At 45.9% G+C, this 24,683-nt stretch overlaps 1 protein-coding gene across 1 annotated transcript in view; it reads right to left on the bottom strand.

The window, feature by feature from the left end:
• The window catches only part of ptprt (protein tyrosine phosphatase receptor type T), a gene marked incomplete at its 3' end in the record, with an annotated part of 169,603 nt that overhangs the window by 65,723 nt on the left and 79,197 nt on the right, over nt 1–24,683 (bottom strand). Inside the window, exons 10-16 of the mRNA XM_080790372.1 lie at nt 24,540–24,683; nt 23,320–23,429; nt 14,056–14,257; nt 13,564–13,663; nt 12,463–12,631; nt 12,082–12,189; nt 9,805–9,841 (exon numbers count right to left, since the gene is read on the bottom strand). The exon at nt 24,540–24,683 is cut by the window's right edge and continues 37 nt beyond it. Coding sequence (XP_080646498.1) covers nt 9,805–9,841; nt 12,082–12,189; nt 12,463–12,631; nt 13,564–13,663; nt 14,056–14,257; nt 23,320–23,429; nt 24,540–24,683 — 870 coding nt within the window. The remainder of the gene's footprint in view (nt 1–9,804; nt 9,842–12,081; nt 12,190–12,462; nt 12,632–13,563; nt 13,664–14,055; nt 14,258–23,319; nt 23,430–24,539) is intronic.

The raw sequence follows: 24,683 nt of genomic DNA, 5'->3' as shown, positions 1-24,683 counted from the left end.
GGCTCCATTATCTCCATCACACACACACACACACGCACACACATGCACACACACACACACACACACACACACACACACACACACACACACACACACACAAATAGCAGTGGGTCAGACTAAAGTACTTAATAGCTTTTAAGAACAAAAACATTTATGTACGCGTGCGTGCGTGCGTGGGTTTTGTCCATTACAGTGTCAAGAGTGAAAGCTGAGCTTACAGATGATTGTTTCGGGGTCGCAACCCCTGAATCCGACACAACTTAAACACATTTACCCCCCCCCCCCCAGACAATCCTTACGCTGGCTCATGAACCCTATCCGTATGCTAGGTGTATGTACACACACAGTATGTCCTGGTTGAAGTCAGTGAAAACGTCCTATGGACATAACTTTCCAAATAGTGACAGTCTAAATATTAGAAGATTTTGCTGGACTAAATCCACAGTTGATTTAGTTGGCGGTTTAGTAATTGGGCGGGCAGCGTCCTAATGCCTGATTTTATACCCTACTTAACCGCGTAATTATGGGCACTAGATTTGCCTGTAAACCTCAAGTTTAGCAGGCATATACAGTAATATACAGGCATATACAGTAATATACAGGCATATACAGTAATATACAGGTGTGATGGTACAATTCGGGAGTTTACCGGAGTGTGTTGGAAAGTTTAACGGGAGTTTCCTGTAATATTCACATCCGTATTCCATGCTTTTTGCGCAGTAAAATTAGCCAATGTGCAAGCTACATTCTGAGCGTGACATCCACATGCAGCCGTGCACCATGACTAGGGGTGTGCCAATTTATTGCGATACTTCCTCCCACGATAGATTTTTGTATCGTCCTCCCAATATGGTGATATTGATTAGTTTGTAGTATTAGTAGTAGTAGGCTACCCATTGTTGTGGACAGACAAGTTGTGGACAAGTTGCAAAGTTATTGCAGTCAGTTTGGAGGAGGCAAGATTCATGTAGGCTACTTATTGGCCAGTTTGTGACACAAAAACATCTTCTAGGATTTTGGAATAAATACATAATTCCAGATGTTTGCCTTTTATGGTTATTTTTTTCATTTTCAGTTAGAGATATCGTGATTTGTGATATTATCGTTGATGAAATCTCTTGCAATTTATTGAATATTGCAATATATCGAATATTGTGATATTATCATTGATATCAGCCGAGCTGCGCTAGGAATGGAAACTCCCTAACATTTTAGTCTGGCTAGTTTTTATTCGTTGACACAAATGACAATTATATTCCCCCCTAGTTTGACACGTCACATGCTACATAAAGCATGATGACATTTTGAATGTTTTGCCTCCCATACTCAACATTTCTAACATCAGTTTCTACATGCTGGGGACTCATACTCAACATTTCTAACATAAAACCTTGGTGTACTCAACATGTCCGGGTTCACAATGGGGCTCTATGGGCTGGCGAGTAGACTATTATGTGGATGCACTATTATGTGCACTATTATGTGGAAATATGTAGGAGCGCAAAGCACCAACGAGCTGGCCAGATGTATGGAGAACCAGGATGACTGGAGGCTTAATGATGGAGGGATCGTCTGAGGACCACCTATAGAGAGAATTTAACAGTTGTTTCTAAATTGTGCTTTTTCTTTCCCCCAGTGGCTTCTATGCCCAGGATGAGAGCTCATAGTGGGGCAGGATTAACGAGGAGACATAATCTCTGGTGATGGAGGTTTCAAAAGTACCATTGTTAGGCTGATGGGGGTCATGTATAATATATGCACGCACGCACCCACACACACACACACACACACACACACACACACACACACACACACACACACACACACACACACACTTTTTGTAACCAACACACTGAACACTGTGAGCTTGTAGATCTGGCGTTAACTAATATGAACTTATAATTGCTAACGCTAACGCTATGCTAACCGCAATGTTAACCTTCAACGGAAGACAGGAAGCAAACAACATTGTATCTGTAATCCCACCTCAGTGGAAGTATACGGTTCCACTATGTCTGCGATCAGTTGCACTCCATACTGACTCGTGTTTTTTTTCCATGTGCAAATACACAGCAAAAGAAATGTGCATCACTGCAGAAGCAGACAGACAGACAGACAGACAGACAGACAGATATCCATAGCACTCACACAGTGTGGATATCATGTCCATTGTAGCTCACAAGCGGCAACATGCACTGACACACACAGCGGAGAGGGCGTGCACATGAATGCGTGAATGAAGCGAGAGATGGTGAATTAGACGCAGTAAACGACAAAATAATGATGGAGGGAGAGAGAGGAACTGAGAGAGAGAGAGATATGGGGGTGCCATAGATTTGTACTTTTTCTGTTTCGTATGCGTCTATGGAGTTAACATTACTCTAATAGACCCCCAGGTGTTTTGTATGTGTCTATGGAGTTAACATTACTCCAATAGACCCCCAGGTGTTTCGTATGCGTCTATGGAGTTAACATTACTCCAATAGATCCCCAGGTGTTTTGTATGTGCCTATGGAGTTAATATTACTCCAATAGACCCACATGTGTTTTGTATGCATCTATGGAGTTGACATTACTGTAATAGACCCCCGCGTGTAGTTATAATATGCAAATATGTCTTCCCTGTGTATTTGTTTGGTTTCTTCCGCTTTGGGATGGTTTGTGGCCCACATCACCACACTCAAAACATTTCATGTTCCCAGTACTTAGCATAATTATACTGTGTGGTGCTCACCGTCATTATTCCCGGGGCAGTTCAGAAACATAAGAGCTTGCCTCGTCAGAGACTGAACCTGTTGCAAACACAGATCACTGCACCTGCCCTGAGGCGTACAGGCATAAGCTCTGGAGCACCAGTACATGAGCCCTGGAGCACCAGTACATGAACCCTGGAGCACCAGTATATGAACCCTGGAGCACCAGTACATGAACCCTGGAGCACCAGTACATGAACCCTGGAGCACCAGTACATGAACCCTGGACTGGAGCACCAGTACATGAGCCCTGGAGCACCAGTACATGGACCCTGGAGCACCAGTACATGAGCCCTGGAGCACCAGTACATGAACCCTGGAGCACCAGTACATGGACCCTGGAGCACCAGTACATGGACCCTGGAGCACCAGTACATGGACCCTGGAGCACCAGTACATGAACCCTGGAGCACCAGTACATGAACCCTGGAGCACCAGTACATGGACCCTGGAGCACCAGTACATGGACCCTGGAGCACCAGTACATGAACCCTGGAGCACCAGTACATGGACCCTGGAGCACCAGTACATGAACCCTGGAGCACCAGTACATGAGCCCTGGAGCACCAGTACATGAGCCCTGGAGCACCAGTACATGAGCCCTGGAGCACCAGTACATGAGCCCTGGAGCACCAGTACATGAGCCCTGGAGCACCAGTACATGAACCCTGGAGCACCAGTACATGAGCCCTGGAGCACCAGTACATGAGCCCTGGAGCACCAGTACATGAGCCCTGGAGCACCAGTACATGAGCCCTGGAGCACCAGTACATGAGCCCTGGAGCACCAGTACATGAACCCTGGAGCACCAGTACATGAGCCCTGGAGCACCAGTACATGAGCCTTGGAGCACCAGTACATGAGCCCTGGAGCACCAGTACATGAACCCTGGAGCACCAGTACATGAGCCCTGGAGCACCAGTACATGAACCCTGGAGCACCAGTACATGAACCCTGGACTGGAGCACCAGTACATGAGCCCTGGAGAACCAGTACATGAACCCTGGACTGGAGCACCAGTACATGAACCCTGGAGCACCAGTACATGAACCCTGGACTGGAGCACCAGTACATGAGCCCTGGAGCACCAGTACATGAAGCCTGGACTGGAGCACCAGTACATGAACCCTGGACTGGAGCACCAGTACATGAGCCCTGGAGCACCAGTACATGGACCCTGGAGCACCAGGACTCCATTTGGGATGAAAGGGGCGACCATGTTTGGTCCAACGTATTAACAAGCTGATGGTACAGCCAACAGTGTGACGCAAACAAGACATACAGACAGAGAGAGAGAGAGAGAGAGAGAGAGAGCTCCAGTCTCTGATCGGGACAGCAGAAAGGTCCCAATTAGTCCTTCGCTAAGTCCCTCCCCAACCCGTCCTTGACCAATAGGCATGTTCGCAGCGAGGAAACAGGACAAGCTGTCCCACCTGGGTGGGTCAGTCATGTAACTTTCCCGACGTTAAGACCTGCAAATTAACACGTGTGTATAGCAAGAGTTATGCAGGTCAAGTTATTATTTGGATTGGCATTGGACAATCGCTTTTTGGGGTGGGGTTTAGCGAAGGGCTAATTCTCTAGCAGGAGCGAGGTGAATTTCCCAACATTGTCGGTCGCTCCCATAGGTCGGTCTCTTGCTTGCTCCCATAGGCCGGTTTGTCGGCCAATATGGGTCGGCCAAACGGCCCATATGGGTCGGTCGGTGGGCCCATATGGGTCAGTCGGTGGGCCTATATGGGTCGGTCGGTGGGCCCATATGGGTCGGTCGGTGGGCCCATATGGGTCGGTCGGTGGGCCCATATGGGTCGGTCGGTGGGCCTATATGGGTCGGTCGGTGGGCCCATATGGGTCGGTCGGTGGGCCCATATGGGTCGGTCGGTGGGACCATATGGGTCGGTCGGTGGGCCCATATGGGTCGGTCGGTGGGCCCATATGGGTCGGTCGGTGGGCCCATATGGGTCAGTCGGTGGGACCATATGGGTCGGTCGGTGGGCCCATATGGGTCGGTCGGTGGGCCCATATGGGTCGGTCGGTGGGACCATATGGGTCGGTCGGTGGGCCCATATGGGTCGGTCGGTGGGCCCATATGGGTGGGTCGGTCGGTGGGCCCATATGGGTCGGTCGGCCGTGCCGCACATTGTATCCAATAATGGTAAACTGTATAACATGGGGATCTTTCGCCGGTCCCAACCGGAGATGGTGGAGAGGGAGGTTCCACGAGGTGAAAGGTAGGTGTTTATGGATAGTAATGTAAACCATAATAATAATAATAATAAAAATAATAATAACAACAAACAAAGCAGACCGGAAGTGGGGGTGACAAACAGAGGAAGTAAATAAAGCAGTTGCGTAATGAAGCGATAATCACCTTCGCTCGGGATGACTAGTATATACGGTGTTGTGATTTGTCCCCTACCTAACACCACTAGGGGACAGTGCCGCGTCCACCATGCCACCATGCGAGAGAGAGAGAGAGAGAGAGAGAGAGAGAGAGAGAGGGGGGGAAAGGGGAGAGAGAGGGGGGGGGGAAATAAAAAAAGATAAATTCTAAAAAAAACAGGAGCTTTTTGTTGTTATCAAGGTGTCATTGCTGTGTGGTTCTGTTTGTCTCGATTGTGTTGAATGTCGCAGAGCAGTGGTTCTCAAACTCTTTCTTGTCAAGGACCGCCAAATTGACATGTTTTTTGGGGGCCACGGAGCCCCTACATAGATCTAGCCTCGTCTGCATCTGCCTTCAATGCATATCGCCCCATGAAGCAGATTAAGTCTGGCCCCTCTCAATGCATATTGCCCCAGGCAGATTAAGTCTGGCCCCTCTCAATGCATATCGCCCCAGGCAGATTAAGTCTGGCCCCTCTCAGTGCATATTGCCCCTGCAGGCAGATTAAGTCTGGCCCCTCTCAATGTATATTGTCCCATGAGGCAGATTAAGTCTGGCCCCTCTCAATGCATATCGCCCCATGAGGCAGATTAAGTCTGGCCCCTCTCAATGCATATCGCCCCATGAGGCAGATTAAGTCTGGCCCATCTCAATGCATATCGCCCCTGCAGGCAGATTAAATCTGGCCCCTCTCAATGCATATCGCCCCAGGCAGATTAAGTCTGGCCCCTCTCAATGCATATCGCCCCAGGCAGATTAAGTCTGGCCCTTCTCAATGCATATCGCCCCAGGCAGATTAAGTCTGGCCCTTCTCAATGCATATCGCCCCAGGCAGATTAAGTCTGGCCCCTCTCAATGCATATTGCCCCTGAGTCAGATTAAGTCTGGCCCCTCTCAATTGTGGGAGGATTTCACAGACCTGAAGTGGTGACGAGCCAACCAGATTCGTCTGGAACCAGGCTATAACCAAACAGAGCCCAGTATGCAAATATGGGGCGGGACATTGCGAGAAAACAAGCAAATCTAACACTGAGAGCGACGATACTAATATCCAAGCAGTGATATTCGTATCGCTACGAGAGGCTAACATAATTATATCTGCTGCTACTTTTGAATATCCACAGTATATAAAATATGGAACAAATGTCGTTAACATGTTTGAGAACCACTGGTCTACAGAGTAGTGAATACCTGACGTCACTAGCACCACCCACTGGGTCACGAAAGCATTTTTCTTTCCTTTGAAAATCTCACTGGGTCATCGTAGCATTGAATGTCTTATCAGAACTTAAGAAGTGTGTTCCAAAAATAACCAAACCGTCTATGCGACGTCTATGTGTCATTTATGATGTTGAGTTCGGATTTTTTTAATGCTTTTATCTCAGATTTTCTTTTCCCCCAGATTCCAATTCTAATCAAAACAATCGTATAGTGCCGTGATCGGGAAGCATTTGTGTAATGGGAGATGCTCCATATCCATATGTGACCATTTGTGACTGGGGCTGAGTGAGTTATTGGATTTTAATTGTTCCTATTTTCGTTTGTTCATAGGTTCAAATTGACATATTGGTTGTTCAGTTTGACCCACCAGTTTTGGAGATATGGCTTATAGAGTAGGCTAATGTATTGCAGAGAAACAGCGAGTTGAGAAAACAGGCCTCACGTTTTTATTTTTTGGAACACAGTTGCTAATGCTAGTTGGTAATGTCAATGCTATTGAGACCCTATGGGATTGTCATTGGGAAAATAAATAACTCTGCTACCTAAGGGAGTATAGTGACATAAGTGATGTCAGACAGGAAGTGTCGGGGGAGCGAAATGGCTGCTGGGTAATGCGGTTTTATTATGAAATGCTGTCGATGTTGAAATGGATGTCGAGACGTTGACAATTAACAGTCTGGGAAGGGTTAACGAGAAAGAAAGAAAGAATATTGAGAAAGAGAATGACAGAAGGAGAGAGAGAGAAACTTTGAACTCTGAATTGTGGCGATATCAACATTTAACTTCTTGGACACCAGGGGGCGGTAGATGCTTTATGTAGCACATGCCAGCCGGATCTGCAAGCTAAGCTTTAAAGGACCACTTCACCACTTTTCAACCTATCTTCATATAATGGATCCTCACTAATAATCATAAAAAAATGGTGCAATTTTTTTCTACTCAGTCTGTGTCTCATGGGAGGGCTTTGGGTAGTTCAGAAACCGTCTTCCAGTTACATCATTGATGGGGAATACAAGTTAATAGAAACTGCAGGCTTTCTAGTCCTGAAAAGTTGCAATGCGAAAATGGAAGCCATCGTTCTCACGATAATGAAAATCTAAACATTTTTGAAAAATAAATTTGTTTAAAAAAAACATCTGTCTAATGATGATGTAACTGGAAGACGGTTTCTAAACTGCCCACGGGCCACAGCCCTCCTATGAGACAGACTGAGCAGAAAACAATTGTGCCATTTTATCATGATTATTAATGAGGACCTATTATATGAAGATAGGTTGAAAAGTGGTGAAGTGGTCCTTTAAGCTAAACTAAGATGAGCTGATTAGTGATGCAATAATGTGGCAGCTGCAAATGCTTTAAAGGTCCGCTGACATGCCCCGAAATTAATATGGGTGGTACAGCACATCACGTGGTCTGACTGAAAACAGTTTGAAACAGTTTGAAACGGGGCTACGGCGCTAGCAACAAGTGGCTATAGGTCAGGCTAGCGTTTTTGACGGTACATTTAGCGTCATATTGGCTATAAATGTAATTGAAAAAAATTATTTTTTCGCCAGAAATGCTTAGTTTGAATGCAATTGAGGTTGGCGTGGGGTTTTTTAGGGGAACTGCAGCACAAGCGCAAATTTTGGACTGGAGTCCCATGTTCCCCCGGTCGCCAACACCCCTGTCTGCCCGCTCTGAGACCTCTCAGCCCCGCAGCGCGACAGTCGCGACTACGGACGGTCTGCTGTTGTCTGGCCGCTGTGAGAGCAGCGCGACTACTGTTCTTTTCCCCTCTCAGCCGCAGGCTGACATGATGTACACCCTCGCTCTCACTCTGTAATACCGTAGTTAGTTACCACAACATTGTTCAAGTGAACTATAGTGTGTTTATGTTTGTATTCATTGTAATAATAAATATCGCTATGCCGAGGCATAGTCTTGCGGACGAGATCATGAGCCTCTACGGGGGACTGGGCATGTGTGTACACACACAGCATAGCAACTTATGCTACTATTTTGGTGTCACATTTAGCTTGAATACTGGGTGAAAGTCTCATTCAAAAAATTAATTTTTCGCAACATTGTTCAGGTGAACTGTGTGTTTATGCTTGTTCATTGTAATAATCAATATCGCTATGATTATTTTATTTATCGCCGCGTCGCTCCGCATGACAACATACAGTCTAGCCCGTCTCAGATGCAGGCTGCACACACACGGACGGACGGACGTATAGTCTCTGGTCAGGTCCCCGCATTGAACTGGGCATGTGTGTACGCACACACACACACACACACACACACACACACACACGCAATGGCACGGAATCTGCCTCGGGCGTCTGTAGCTCTCTTCCCCGCTGTCATGCACTATAGCCGTGTGTGTGTGTGCGTACACACATGCCCAGTTCAATGCGGGGACCTGACCAGAGACTATACGTCCGTCCGTCCGTGTGTGTGCAGCCTGCATCTGAGACGGGCTAGACTGTATGTTGTCATGCGGAGCGACGCGGCGATAAATAAAATAATCATAGCGATATTGATTATTACAATGAACAAGCATAAACACACAGTTCACCTGAACAATGTTGCGAAAAATTAATTTTTTGAATGAGACTTTCACCCAGTATTCAAGCTAAATGTGACACCAAAATAGTAGCATAAGTTGCTATGCTACCACGGCCACCAAGCCCGGCGAGCCCGCATAGAAGTCGTTGGGGAAAGCTTTCGCCAGTCTGACGTCAGAATCATGATAGCATTGTTTGATAGCAGTTATTAGCTCCCGAGGGGCGTGTCAGTTCTCCTTTAAGCTTTTCAAGGGGGCCTCTGATCCCGACATGATTGAGAACAGCTTCAGATAAGAATGAGAAGAAGCTAACATCTTAAAAACAGTTATTAGTGCTTTAAGGGCCTTTCTTTTCTTTTCTTTTCTTTTCTTTTCTTTGAATGTCTTTTTAATGCTTTGGATGCTATTTGAAACATTAATACGGAAATTGCCTGTTAGGTCTCAGGGGGCGTGGTCCATCCAATGAAAATGGCTCAAATGAGCAGATGTTATTTTAACAGGAGAGCTCGTATTTCTATAGCGACGGAAAGTGCATGTTCTTATTGAGAAGAGGAGGGACAGACAGACAGACAGACAGACAGACAGACAGACAGACAGACAGATGTACATAATTAAACAAAAACAGATAACTGAAAAAATGAAAACATCCTGAAAATAGGAAACAGAATACTATGGGATGGATGGGTGGATGGATGGATGGATGGCCAGACATAGAAGCACACTGCATGACATACACACTAATAATGATGCTGAGAGAGAGTGACAGACAGACAGAGAGGTTTAATGACCCTACACAAATGTGTGCGTGCGTGCGTGCGTGCGTGCGTGCGTGCGTGCGTGCGTGCGTGCGTGCGTGCGTGCGTGCGTGCGTGCGTGCGTGCGTGTGCTTGTAGACGTACCTTTGGAAGCCAGACGCACACAGTTGATTTTGACTTCCTGCAAAGAGCAGAGGGAGATGTTAATAACATCTAAATTGTGTGCACAACAATATCAAAATGAAGATAGTAGATCCCGTAAAACATATATGAACAATAATATCCAGTGAGATTGTAAAGTAGTGTTTGATTTGAGGGTAGGCAAAAACCCTGCAATAAAAGCACATCGCATCGGCCCAACTGGGCATAGATAGATAGATACTTTATTTGTCCTTTCGGAAATTTGTTTTGTGCACAGCAGTCATCAGGATATACATAAAACATAAAAATAAAGAAACAGTGCCAACAGAAGGCCACCATTCATAGTTCCAAGAGGCATCACATCACACTTTATGCACCGAACTGAGATGGGGCCTGCTTGTTCATAAGTCCTATACTTATGGGAACAAACGATCTTGAGGCCCTAGCCTGCAGGGAAGGTACCATATACCGTCGCTCTGATGGTAAAAGATGGTATTGGCTGTGTAACGGGTGTGTATTGTCCCTAGTAATAGCTTTCCCCTTCCTGAGTACCCGGGTCTCATACATTGAGGTCATACTCTCAAATCGTACACCAGCTATTTTGCTGGACACACTGATGAATTTATGGAGTTTGTTCTTATTAACCAATGATAATGAGCCATACCATGAAACAAAACAAAATGTCAATGCACTCTCCACAAAGGATCGATGAAAAAGTGCCATAATATTTTTTTCAACGTTATACTGTCTCAGTCTCTCATAAAATGCAGCCTCTGAATTATGATCTCTATATTATGGAGATCTCTCTATTTGTGTCCTCACACACATTGTGTGTGAGGACAACGTTGTTGTCCACCACATTTTACCACTTACACAGCAGCCCCGCAGCAAGTGGTCAAATGTGGCGGATATCTCAGCACTAAAAAGCATTGCGCAAATAATATAGTTATATAGGGACACATTGTAACAAATAATATAGTTATATAGGGAGTATTAGGGACACATTGCCCAATCTATCTATTTATAAATGCACCAGCTCTCTGTGTGTACGTCTGTAATCCACGTCACTCTGAAACTGTTTGCCCAACCGACTCAATCACATTTGAGTGACACAGGCGTTCCACACCCCCACAGGGAGTGCAGTGCCCGGTGTCGAGTCCGTCGGATAGCCGGTTGTCTAGAACCAGCACAAAAACCTCTGCCGAGGCTCTGGACAGGGACCAAATCCAGGCAGATCACCCCTAGATCTCTATATATGGAGCTGGCCTGTTCTGACATCATAGTGATGTTCTGACATCACAATGATGGGTGAACTCACCCTTTATTAGCCAAATGACCACACCTGATCACCCCCCAACGAGCACTGTTCAAGTAATGTAAATACACATTGTACGGTAAATATGATGTAAATACACAGTGTACGGTAAATATGATGTAAGTAATGTAAATACACAGTGTACGGTAAATATGATGTACTGTAAGTAATGTAAATGCACAGTGTACAGTAAATATGATGTACTGTAAGTAATGTAAATACACAGTGTACGGTAAATATGATGTACTGTAAGTAATGTAAATACACAGTGTACGGTAAATATGAAATGTACTGTACAACGTACTGAAATTATCAATCAGTTTGAATTAATTTAAATTTCTCCCGGATATATGATAACATTTATTTTTATTTGGAAACCCTTACATGTATGAATGCATCCAGCGGGGGGCGTCACAGTACAATTAGTCATAATGAGACACTGACAGTGTCTGTCCCTTCTACTAGGGATGTCGGAAACGGAGGGTACAAGCTCACAACGTGTCGCAGCGTGGGATATTTTCAGCAAGTGTAAAAACAATCATTACGACGGCATCAAGGCACGCCAAAATACATTTTAGTCGACTAATCAACCGTAGATTTAGTCGACTAAAATCTTATATTTAGTCGACTAAAACTAGACAAACACTAACACATTCCAGGTGACTAAAATGTGACTGAAACTAAATGAAAACTATTCAAAAGACTATGACTAAAACTAAAATCAAAATTTGCTGCCAAAAACAACACTGGACAGTTAAGCCTTTCAACTGTCCCGAGATGCTCCATTGTCTATCCCTTCTGCAACTACTGCTCCTGTGACACACCAGACTATAGCCACGTATTAGGCTGATGTAGAGTATTGGGTTTCCCATGGCATGCAGTATTATTATTTGTGCTTAGTGTGGAAGCAATTTACCTGCTGGTGTGGCAGCAGATACATTAAATGTCCAGCCATGCATTCTCACCTTGTCGGTGCGACTCAGGGCTTGGTAGTAGATGCTGTAGCTTTTGGCGGGAGACAGTGGAGGGTTCCAGAATCCTCCATAACTTTTATTGTCTCCCACCGTGAACGGCTGCAACATGGACCACAATAACAACAGAGTTAATAACATGTACAGCTTTATTTACATTATGGAACTATGCCTTGTGAATAGGGATGGAGCTCGTTCATTTTGTATTGATAACGAGCACCTTATCGATCAGGTTTATCGAGCCGGGTTCTTATCGAGCATATTCTATTTTGTGGAAAGACGAGAGACGACAATACATTGTGAACAGAACCAGTATATTTTACTGTATACCGTAGGGCCTTCAGATACAGTACTTTTCTGCGTGCGTGCATATACCTGCACTACGGTCATGCTGGAGGCCGGCAGCTGGGCGGCCATGTAGTAGGAGGAGCCGAGCAGAGAGGCGTTACGGAAGCCCACGGGGGCCAAGAAGCACTCGGGGACGTCGGCCGCGGCGCGGCGAGACTTGGACCGCCGCTCCTCCTTAACGACCAGCTGGTACGAGCTGAGGACAGAGGAGACACACAGGGTCACTAGCTAGGAGACAGGACAGAGGAGACACAAAGGGTCACTAGCTAGGAGAAAGGACAGAGGAGACACACATGATCACTAGCAAGGAGGCAGGACAGAGGAGACACACATGATCACTAGCTAGTAGACAGGACAGAGGAGACACATGCTCACTAGCTAGGAGGCAGGACAGAGGAGACACACAGGATCACTAGATAGGAGGTAGGACAAAGGATACACGCATGCAGGATCACTAGCTAGGAGGTAGGACAGAGGATACACACAGGATCACTAGCTAGGAGACAGGACAGAGGAGACACACATGCTCACTAGCTAGGAGGCAGGACAGAGGAGACACACAGGATCACTAGCTAGAAGACAGGACAGAGGAGACACACAGGATCACTAGCTAGGAGGCAGGACAGAGGACACGTGATCAGTCACACCCTGGACTAGATTAAAAGCCTTACTTTAAGACAAAGCCTGCAGCTAGATTGCTTGTTTTCCAGTACTCAGTCACCCTACAAAGTTAAAAGGGTAAGAACTGAGTAAAAGGAATAAGAGGGAGGGGATCTCGCCCTCTCCTCCGCTCTTCTCCACCTGCCCCTCCCCTCCTCCCTATACTCCCCCTTCCCTCCTCCCTACTCCCTATACTCCCTCTTCCCTCCTCTCTACTTCCCCATCCTCTCTCTCCTCTCCTCTTCTCCTCCTCTCTCTCCTCCTCCTCCCGATGTGTCCCCGATTGTGTGGGTTCGTGTCCCATCAGTGCGATGGTAATTAACACTGTACAGATCCACGCTCCAGTAAGGCCTGACACTAACTCAAGAGGAGTGTGTGTGTGTGTGTGTGTGTGTGTGTGTGTGTGTGTGTGTGTGTGTGTGTGTGTGTGTGTGTGTGCGTGCGTGCATGGTGGTGGGGGGGTAGTACCTGACAGGAGCCCCTCTAGAGACAGCAGGCTTCAGGAGGACAGTGATGCTGGTCTCCGTCTCGTTCAGAGGAGACTCCGCCTCTTCTGGCATCAGAGGGGCTGATGGGAAAAAAACACACAATCCGTCCGTCAACCTTTATTCACTGGAATTGATAATGAAGATTGGTGTTGGCGTGGCATTTAACTGTGTGGGGGCGTGCGTAGGTGTGTGTGTGTGTGATAACACGATGGAAGTTTGCACTGAAAAGGTCAAACTCAGTCAACAACATGAGTGTTGACAGAATTCACACACTCACACTCAAACTCACAATTGTGCGTACACACGCACACACACACACACACACTTCATCTTGAGTTCCTCTCTCTCTCTCTCGCACGCACGCACGCACGCGCGCACACGCACACACACACACACACACACACACACACACACACACACACACACACACACACACACACACACACACACACACACACACACACACACACACCTGCTATCTTGGTCTGGATGTTGATGGTGGTCGGGGGTCCGAAGCCCTTGCTGGTGGAGGCTCTTATGGTGAAGGCGTAGACCGTGCCCGGGTTCAGACCCACGAACAGGTGGTGGGTCTCGTTACGCAGCTTGAACACCCGGCCCCTCTGATTGGTCAGGTCGGCGCTGGGGTCCAGGGAGCTCACCGCGCTATAGGACACCTGGACACAGGTCAAAAGGTCACGCTAAAGGACACCTGGACACATTCACTTTATGCATGTGCATGCCCTCTATAGACCAATATTGTTCATGTGAATTACTTTGTTTACGCTTATTTATTTAAATTCTGAGAATCACTATAGTATCGCCTGCAGCTTTTTCACGCCGTGGGTGTTCCAGGGGTGTAAAGCCTACGTCTATTTCTCTACCAGTGGTGACACAGTCTCACACAGATCTCTCACATGCAGACCAGATCAGATCAGAGGCTCAGAGAGACCTGGCCGATAATTCCGCTCTTCGCTCTCGACGGCTTTTGTTACACTCGCTCCGCGCAATAAAAACCAATTAAATACTGCGGGAGCATTATTACCAGTACCACACTAAACAAAGTTGGATTTGTACTTTGCAGAAACTGCAGATACATAACGTAAGTGTTCTTATTATTGTCCGTCTACTCTGGGTTTTATAATGCAGCGTGAGTCCGCGATAGCCGATCTGCAAGCTCACAACGCGTTGCGCTGATTGACAGTGCACGTGCAGCAGCTACTGCATAAAACTATAATTAAGTAGGCTACTTTTTAGTGTGATGTCTGTGTGTTATTGACTTCTTGTTCCTTAATGTGGCTTTATCAGAGCGATATAGTGCAGCTGTGAGTGAGTAGCTGCTGCTGCTGCGTCCGTGCACCAATAGAGCGACCGCGGCGGCGGCACGCATGAAATATTAAATAAAAATATGTCGTGCTTCCGGGCCGGGCCCGGGCCGTTTCTGGACTTTACCAACGGGCTTAGGGCCGCCCGGGCCGTTTCTGGACTGTACCAACGGGCTTAGGGCCGGACGGGCCTTAACTATATGTTAGGCCCGTGCAGGGCTCTAGTGTGCACTGAGCGGCTCGGAGCGGCTCGGAGCGGAGGACAGTTCTCGCTCCGGAAGTCAATCTGACCCATTTAAAAACCCGCTCCGCGCTCACGTCAAAATCCCCCCGCTCCGCTCCCGCTCCGCTCCTCGCTCCGCTCCCGCTCCGCTCACATGCTCTGATTATGACCGATGTCCGATCACCGATTATGAAAACAGACACTTAAAAAGAGTATAGGCTGTTTATTGATTGATTGAATACATGCCAAGCCCCTATAGGGCCTACCCTTGTTTCCATTGTGGTCCTCTGTATAGCCAGCCATTAGTCCTACAACTACAACCTATCTCAAACCTTCACCCTAAACCTAACCTCCCACGGGGCAGCACACCTAAACCTAACCTTAACCCATGTCTAATCAATGACTAGTCTGGGAAACTAGTATGGGAAACTTTTCATTTATATTGAACTCATTGATGAATTCTTAATCTTTCTTAATCTTTCTTTTTTTTTGCTGGTGAAAACTGATTAAATAATCTATATTATTTTGAGACAGATATGACATTTTTATGGCCATTTCCGATAATGCTACCAATTATATTGTGCATCAACAAACTATCGTGATTTGTATAATCAGCTTAAATAAACTACCTCATATGAACAATGTTAGTGTAACTAAAAGACTTTGCAGGGAATAGATAGATAGATAGATAGATAGATAGATAGATAGATAGATAGATAGATAGATAGATAGATAGATAGATAGATAGATAGATAGATAGATAGATAGATAGATAGATAGATATCTGAAATGAATATTGTCTCGGCGGCAGCCCCCACATTTCTCCCGGTAATCCACCCGGCTTGAGATGCCTTGCCCCCCCCGGGACACCCATAGCGTAGCGATTGTCATAAATTCAATAAATAAGCATAAACAAACGTCCCAACAATGTTGGGATAAGACATCTGAAGGTAAATATATATTGTATACACATATTTACAAATAAAATCCATTTCCATGTTGATTCACTTCCTCGTGTTCCTTGTCAAATGGTAAATGGCGCATTAATATAATTATAGCCTAGTGCTTTTATCCAAAGTGCTTTACATAGATTGTGCATTACGTTCATAATAACGATGGTGGAGGAAACCGTGCTGCACCTGCCCATCAGGAGCAATTAGTGCTTCAGAGTCTTGTTCAAGGACACTTCGACGCTAACTCTTTGTCGAGTGTGGGAGGCGGCCAAAGGGGCGAGGCCGTGGGCGAGTGCACGGGTAGGGGCGAGGCCCCCGATGACGCGTTTTGCCGTCATCAAGTACCAAAAGCAGAAGTGCTCATTACGCAGAATTGTCCAATTTCACAAAAATGTCACAAAAAATAGCAGATCTCCATGCTCACAAAAGCGTTGCAAAGCAACGTCTGGTGAGCTTGTAGATCTGCTATTTTCAAACAGCCAAAAGCATGTAGTATAATAGGGCTGGGAAATTGGACTCAAAATGTTTGCTTAAACACAGCAGCTTGGGCAAATGTACTGTAATGTTACTCTCCAGCCCTGCTAACACCCCAGTCATCAATATGTATGTACCAATAATCCCGAACCTCCACACATCAATATTTATTTATTGACCGTCAGATCTCATGCGATCAAAAGGAGATCAAAACTCATCCTGCCCGGCGTTCTGAAACAGCAGGACGGAGAGGGACGCTTTATCTGTTTGTTAGTTTGGTACTTAGTTTGTTTGTTTGTTCTGTTTACTGGAACAAAAGAGATGGCGAGACAATACCATGAATGAAACATGAGGAGAGGAGAGGAGAGGAGAGGAGAGGAGAGGAGAGGAGAGGAGAGGAGAGGAGAGGAGAGGAGAGGAGAGGAGAGGAGAGGAGAGGAGAGGAGAGGAGAGGAGAGGAGAGGAGAGGAGAGGAGAGGAGAGGAGAGGGCTAGTTCTGAGACTAACACAAGCACAACCACCAGACAGAAAACAAACAAGACTTCACCAAATCATAATAATTACAAAGAAGAAAAACAACAAAAAAAGTGTTTTCTTCTTCTTTCTAATTATTTGTTCGGCCCGAAACATTGTGTTCGTTGTCATGATTTGTCACGACAATAGTTGGCTTTGTTCGAGGCTTAAAAGGTCTTTAAATAAAAACTTTTTGAAATGTCTATGAGGAAAATTAACGACAAATAATTTCCTGGGCCCTGGTAGGGGGCGGGACCGCGACGCTCTATACTTCCCACGGATTACAATCACCCAGGGAGAGTTTGAAAACATGACTAATGACAAAAAACTCCCAAAACTGTTGGGTGAAGTACAACAATGTGCAAACACAGCAGCGATATGTGTGAGCTGCACTGTGACAGGAGAAGGATGTCAAATGGAATACAAGCACCTTAAGGAATACAAATCATTGTGTGTACACTGTTCATATCCTACACTGTTTATGCATCAAATTAAGTCGGTACATATACATTCTGTTATTCTGTTATCTATCTAATAATTCTAACAATGTCTGAATGTCTGAATGTCACTGACAGCGCGTTATCTCATCATTAACTGCAAGAATCACTCCCACTTTTCACACAGGCATGGACCATAATTATATGGAGGTCTTAACGGAGCCCTTTTTCCCATTTGACACATTAATGATTAATAATGAATTTATTAGTGAATTAACCTCACACCTCCGTCCCTTAGCGACACCTGCATCACAGGCCACCGTTCCTCTAGCTACCGCCGCAACACAACAAAATGTGCCCTATACAATTTGGCGCCGCTGACTGTGTGTGTGTGTGTTGCATCCTTTGGTCGTCTTCTCCTGCTAAACTACACGGTTTGCACACATCTCACCATGCACAGCAGCGACAGCTAGCCTGTCCACACATGGACCACTACTTTGCATTCATATTCATGTCATATTTACAGTACTACGGCCTTCACAGTGACCGGGATATTTCGAAACCCCCTCAGGCCAGGAGCCGGTGTGTGTGTGTGTGTGTGTGTGTGTGTGTGTGTGTGTGTGTGTGTGTGTGTGTGTGTGTGTGTGTGTGTGTGTGTGTGCGCGCAGGCGGTAAACAGTCAGCAACACGTTACATTTCTACTTCTACTAAAGAAAGAGGCAGCGATGGAGCCATAAGTCCATATCCATACATTCGGGACATAAATTGCGCAAAATACTTTTAAACATGACGCCAGCAGGCTGCTACATCCTCCTAGCTGTTGTGTGTGTTGTTTCAGAGCAGTGGTTCTCAAACATTTTCATGTCATGGACCACTAATATTCTATATATATATATATATATATATATATTTACTATATATATATTTGCTGTTCATATATTCAGAACGGGTAAGGACTAGTTCTATAAACAGAGCAACTAACCTTAATTCAATTGCATTGAATTGCTGTCAACTTTCAAAAGCATAAAGCTAACGTCTCCTATATGGAGAAAATGCACAATATTTGTATAGTTTCACAAGATAGTATAAGTGTTAATGTAACACAGCCCTGTTTACACCTTTATTTAATTCCTATTTATATCCAATATTTATTTGTAAATACATTGTTTTATTTTGATTGTCTTGTTCCACTTCTGCTTTGGCAATGTAAATGCATGTTTTCTCATGCCAATAAAGCTCCTTTGAATTGAATTGAGAGGAGAGTAATAGAGAGAAATATAAAGGGGAGGAATATAGAGGAGAGGAGAGGATTAGAGGGGAGGGGAGGGGAGAGGAGTAGAGAGGAATAGAGTTGAATATAAAGGAGAGGAGAGGAGAGGAGAGGAGAGGAGAGGAGAAGAGAGGAGAGGAGAGGAGAGGAGAGGAGAGGAGAGGAGAGGAGAGGAGAGGAGAGGAGAGGAGAGGAGAGGAGAGGAGAGGAGAGGAGAGGAGAGGAGAGGAGAGGAGAGGAGAGGAGAGGAAGAAGATGGCTCTCTCAGATGTTACAGAAACCCTTTAATCTCGTCCAAAGCTGCAATTATTTGTAATTATCTCTAATGAGGTGTAATTATGTGTAATGGCAGCACATTGTTGTGTCTCTGTGATGTTTAACACACAGCATTAATATTCATGGGACACACAAAGACGACTAAGCCTCCGCTCCGCCGTCACCCCGCACCACGACCCCGTCCCGAGTCCTTGTCATCAGAGCCGCTGGAAGCACGGAGAGCTCTTTAATACCCGACCGGCCAAATATAGCACGGATTGGCAATTCCATACATACACGCCTAGAAAACCCAAAGATCTGTACATATTACCACGACTGTTTTACGAAGGCATTGTGTGGCTTTCACTTAGTACGGAAGTGCTATGTCACCGTGGCTGGGTCGGGGCTGGGTGAGTTCAGTACAGAAGTGCTATTTCACCATGGCTGGGTCGGGGCTGGGTGAGTTCAGTACAGAAGTGCTATTTCACCATGGCTGGGTCTGGGCTGGGTGAGTTCAGTACAGAAGTGCTATTTCACCGTGGCTGGGTCTGGGCTGGGTGAGTTCAGTACAGAAGTGCTATTTCACCGTGGCTGGGTCTGGGTTGGGTGAGTTCAGTACAGAAGTGCTATTTCACCATGTCTGGGTCGGTCGGGGCTGGGTGAGTTCAGTACAGAAGTGCTATTTCACCATGGCTGGGTTCAGAGGCGCAACACTGACCGAACGCTAGGGGGGGATATAGAGCGGCGCCGCAAAGCGGCGCCGCCGAAAAATCCGTCCCCCCCGTCCCCCCCACCACCCTAGGGGAGGGGGGGGTCTAACCACCAAAACGTGGGGTTATGGTTAGGGTCGGATTACAGAGAGGTTGTTCCAGTGACTCAATGCACATACAAAACTGCTTTGGCACAGTTATTATTATTATTATGAATTACCTGGCTGTGATTCCTCCTCCTCCCATGTGTTATGTGTCTCAAAACGTAAAAGTTTAACCACATTATCAGCAGCGCCTAAAACAGGTCAAAACTCACTGACCTCATGTAAGTTAGCCTATTCTATATAAAATGTACAACACCTGGGAAGTTTTCAGGAGAGGAGAGGGTTCGCATGTTTTAAATATGTAGTTGCACCTTACCTGGTGTTGACAGTTGTGCTTTCATTAGTGGCTAATATAATAATATAAATACCAAAGTGGGGTCCGGCCGTCCGGGGACCCCCAGAGGTCCTTGAGCCGTGAGTTCCAGGGGGTACAGTACAGCTACATGATAGTTTGGAACCAAATGGACCCTTGTCGCCTTAATTGTGGCATGTCATGTGGACGCAGCGGGGTCCTTGAAATTAAACGGGTTGAGAATCACTGCTACTGCTAGAGCTGTTTAAATCTTCTCTTATGGGGGTCCTTCTCTTCTCTTCAAATGGGGGGAGGGGGGTCCGCGGGCTAATACGTGTCCATAGAGTAGAGGATAAAGTATATTCATTCATCTCCTATCGATCTAGTCAATACACGTTACCAAAAGTTGTGCGTGACACCAAAAGTGGTGACTTATTGAATACTGTTCCTGTATTATTAGAATCATTACGCAATCACCACAGAGTGCAAAGCACATTGGGTCACTGATGGCGGTGTAACAACTTCCAACAAACCGAAGGTAGATGGGCCAAACCATTTTGGGATTTAGACAGGGGTGGATCAAATATACCCTTCAAAATATGTCGCGTTTATGAACGCAGGATTTCACAAGTATTACTCCTAAGATAACTTTGGAGCCAGGGGGGATAAAGGGGGGGACCCCCAAGCCAGAGGGGGATCCCCAAACTCATTTGGGGGGGACCAATGTGACGCTGGCAGGGGATTCGTCCCCTCCGTCCCCTAGCTTATTGCGCCCCTGGCTGGGTTGGTCGGGGCTGGGTGAGTTCAGTACAGAAGTGCTATTTCACCGTGGCTGGGTCGGGGCTGGGTGAGTTCAGTACAGAAGTGCTATGTCATCATGGCTGGGTCGGGGTTGGGTGAGTTCAGTACAGAAGTGCTATGTCACCATGGCTGGGTCGGGGTTGGGTGAGTTCAGTACAGAAGTGCTATGTCACCATGGCTGGGTCGGGGTTGGGTGAGTTCAGTACAGAAGTGCTATGTCACCATGGCTGGGTCGGGGTTGGGTGAGTTCAGTACAGAAGTGCTATGTCACCATGGCTGGGTCGGGGTTGGGTGAGTTCAGTACAGAAGTGCTATGTCATCATGGCTGGGTCGGGGTTGGGTGAGTTCAGTACAGAAGTGCTATGTCACCATGGCTGGGTCGGGGCTGGGTGAGTTTGGGTTTGACATTATTTATTCTGTCCATATCGGGTTACAACTCAGGACGGGGCTGAGTCGGCTCTACCGAACTTTGCAGAGCTCGACACCGCCCTTTAGGGGCGCTCGGTGGTGGGATGACCTTTTACAGAGCCTGGTAGTCGATTGTCACTGAGGGGGGGCGCTTGTTTTACAGGCGACCGGATTGAGGTTGTTGAGCGGTACATTAAAACGAACGGATTAAGGTTGGTGAGGCTCTGCGTAAAAGGTAGTCCCATCTCCCGTTGCTCATGTTGGGTAGAGACGGCGCCCCTCCCTCATTGTATATGTGGAGGATTTCAGTGTCATATGTATGGACTTTTGGGTTTTCTAGGCGTGTATGTGCAATTTCACCGTGTTTGTGTCAATACCGCAATGTAGAGAAACACAAGTAAAAGTCTGGTAATCAAAATGTACTAGTACAAAAGCATTGGCACCCAGCATTGTGCCTCTAAAGTTTTGTAAACAAATAATTGGTTGCTACTTTAATGCATTCATGTAAGTTTTGTAGTGCCCGTCGAGCACCGGCCTGCTTGGGAACGATGCAAGTTGGGAACAATGAAAATCGGGAATACCCGGTATACCCCACCCTAGTACGCAATGACTGTTATATCTGTTGTCATAGCACCTGTCTGTCTGTCTGTCTGTCTGTCTGTCTGTCTGTCTGTCTGTCTGTCTGTCTGTCTGTCTGTCTGTCTGTGTCCCTAGTAATAATCAAAATCTACGAAGTAACTAGTAACTAAAGCTTTCAAATGATTGTAGTGAGGTAAAAGTACAATATTTGGATTCAAGATGTATTAGCGGAGTAGAAGTAATTAAGTATTGGACATTGGAAATACCTCAAAATTGTACTTAAGTACAGTGCTTTAAGTCAATGTGCTTAGTTTCTTTCCAGCCACTACTTATCACAATGTGAACATCATGTAGTCACAGCGCTAAATACTAATGAGTCTAGGGGTGCGTGCAGGGACCCCCTCCCCCCAGTGGGGTGTCAGGACTGCCCACCTTGACTGAGGAAACCTGCTAAATTATGTATTTAATTTGAACCCAAAATTTCACCCGAGTTTCAAAGATGGATAGACTGATTAACTGCTACGTATCGGACCAAAACACACGCACGCACACACGCACGCATGCACAAACACGCATAAACACTGCACACACACACACACACACACACACACACACACACACACACACACACACAGAGTAGTGGTGTGATTTAATAGTGTCGAGAGATGGAGAGCAGTTCAATAATTCATTAGAACCATGTCTAAGCTGTATGCACGCACGCACGCACGCAGTCACACACACAGTCACACACACACACACACACTCAGATGTGTAATTCATCTTGAGTTCCTCTCTCTCTCTCTCTCTCTCTCTCTCTAAGTTTCTTCTACAGAATGAAGTGCTAAAGTAGCTACAAAGCTTATTAGAAGAGAAGAGAAGTTGAGCAACACAACATCACTAGAAAACACCAGTTTATGTGTGCAGTATACAACGCTGACGAAGGCTTCGGCCGCAACGCGCTCGTTGTGTGCTGCATGTTTGAGTGCTGGTTTTCTTCTCTGTTTAAAATGTCATTTCTGACCATTGGTAAAATGATTAAAGTGAGTGAGACAAGATGCTGCCTTCTATTCAACAGGAGGACATGACACATCCATTTACTGCCTGCTATACGGAAACTGTGGTAAATCCAATGAATCATTATAAAAGGATGAATAAAAACGACACAGGAGGTGTTCTGAGGGCATCTTTAAAAAAAAGGGGGGAAAAAATCACACCCGTGTGAAGTGAGGGGCGCTCAAAATCATCGTGCATCATCGACAAGAATGGTAGTCACTTATTGTCAATGGCATTTAATGTGTGTGTGTTCAGACAGAATCTACACTATAGCTGTGTAGCTGTAAAGAATCCTAATGGAAATTAGTGCTGCTTCACACTGCTGTGTGCGTGCGTACCTACCTCATACAGGGTGATCACTCCGTTGGTCTCGTTGGGTTCTTTCCACTGAACAAAGATCTTCTCTTCATAAGGCGTGTTGTGGAGAGTCTCTGAACGCACTGCTCCTGGCACTGCGCACGCGCACGCGCACGCGCACACACACACACACACACACACACACACACACACACACACACACACACACACACACACACACACACACACACACACACACACACACACACACACACACACACACACACACACACACACACACACACACAAACAGTATAAGCGTCAAAGCAGGAATGTCTACAGTCAGGCCTCTTGGGACCAGTCGTGGAACCACGGGGCACATTTTGCACATTTCATTTCATGTCCTGCAGCTTGAATTCCTTCATTCCTTCCTTCCTTCCTTCCTTCCTTCCTTCCTTCCTAAATATATTATTTATGTCCTGTCAGGATATTCACAGCCAGATACATTTTTAAACACATCCGTCTCTTTGACCAGTATAAGCTCCGCCCTTAGATGTTTTTCCACCGGTATGAAAAACATTTTTAAACCATATTTTTAAACATTTATAAACAATAATAATGAATTATCGTTAAACAGAATGAGATATGCCCCGATCCTGTTTTTTTTTTTTTTATCCGTTTCCAATCATTTCATATTTAGTATCTGCTGATACAGATTGTCATATCACAATAGTACAATATCAAAAATCACAGACAATATCCAGACTAATATCATGATATTGATATAATATTGATACTATTCCCAATCACGTTGGGAAACCGAGCGCTCGAGCGCTGTTCATACAGCCTAAACTGGTACAAGCTGGAGTTGGAAAAAAATATATTTTCAACGAGGCGGCGCAAATAAGAGCTATTTCAAGCATGTTTGCAACATGACAACTGTCATGTATTGCACGGTAACAACTAAAGTTTCTTTAATGTTTATGTTGTACTATTACTACAAAACAATCTAAAATAAAGGGATTTAAGATCATTAAAGCTGGGCTGTTGCCTGAGTCCAATGCATTTCTGCCTACTTCCGGTCCAGGACTTGTCCCAGTTGGTTGTCCCCACGCTCAATAAAAGTCTATGTAGGAGAGCCGCCATTGGACTGAAGCCCCATGAAGTGAACGCAGTTCGTGTAACTCTGTATATATCTAAGGCTCTGGTAAATTGAATTTACCAGAGCCTTAGATATAGACAGAGTTACTTTACTAAATCCGTACCGTCCTCCTCGGTCTGCTTGACGATCTCCGTGCTGTCCTTGTTGCCCTCGGGGTTGGCCAGCACCAGACGCAGTCTGACCGTAACGAACGGCCTCAGGCCTCGGAGGGTGTAGTGAGACGACGTGGGGATCAACTCCTCAGCGC

This window comes from Protomyctophum bolini, assembly GCF_963924005.1.
Source record: "Protomyctophum bolini genome assembly, chromosome: 2".
NCBI lineage: Eukaryota > Metazoa > Chordata > Actinopteri > Myctophiformes > Myctophidae > Protomyctophum > Protomyctophum bolini.
This window is presented reverse-complemented; position numbering and strand designations above follow the sequence as displayed.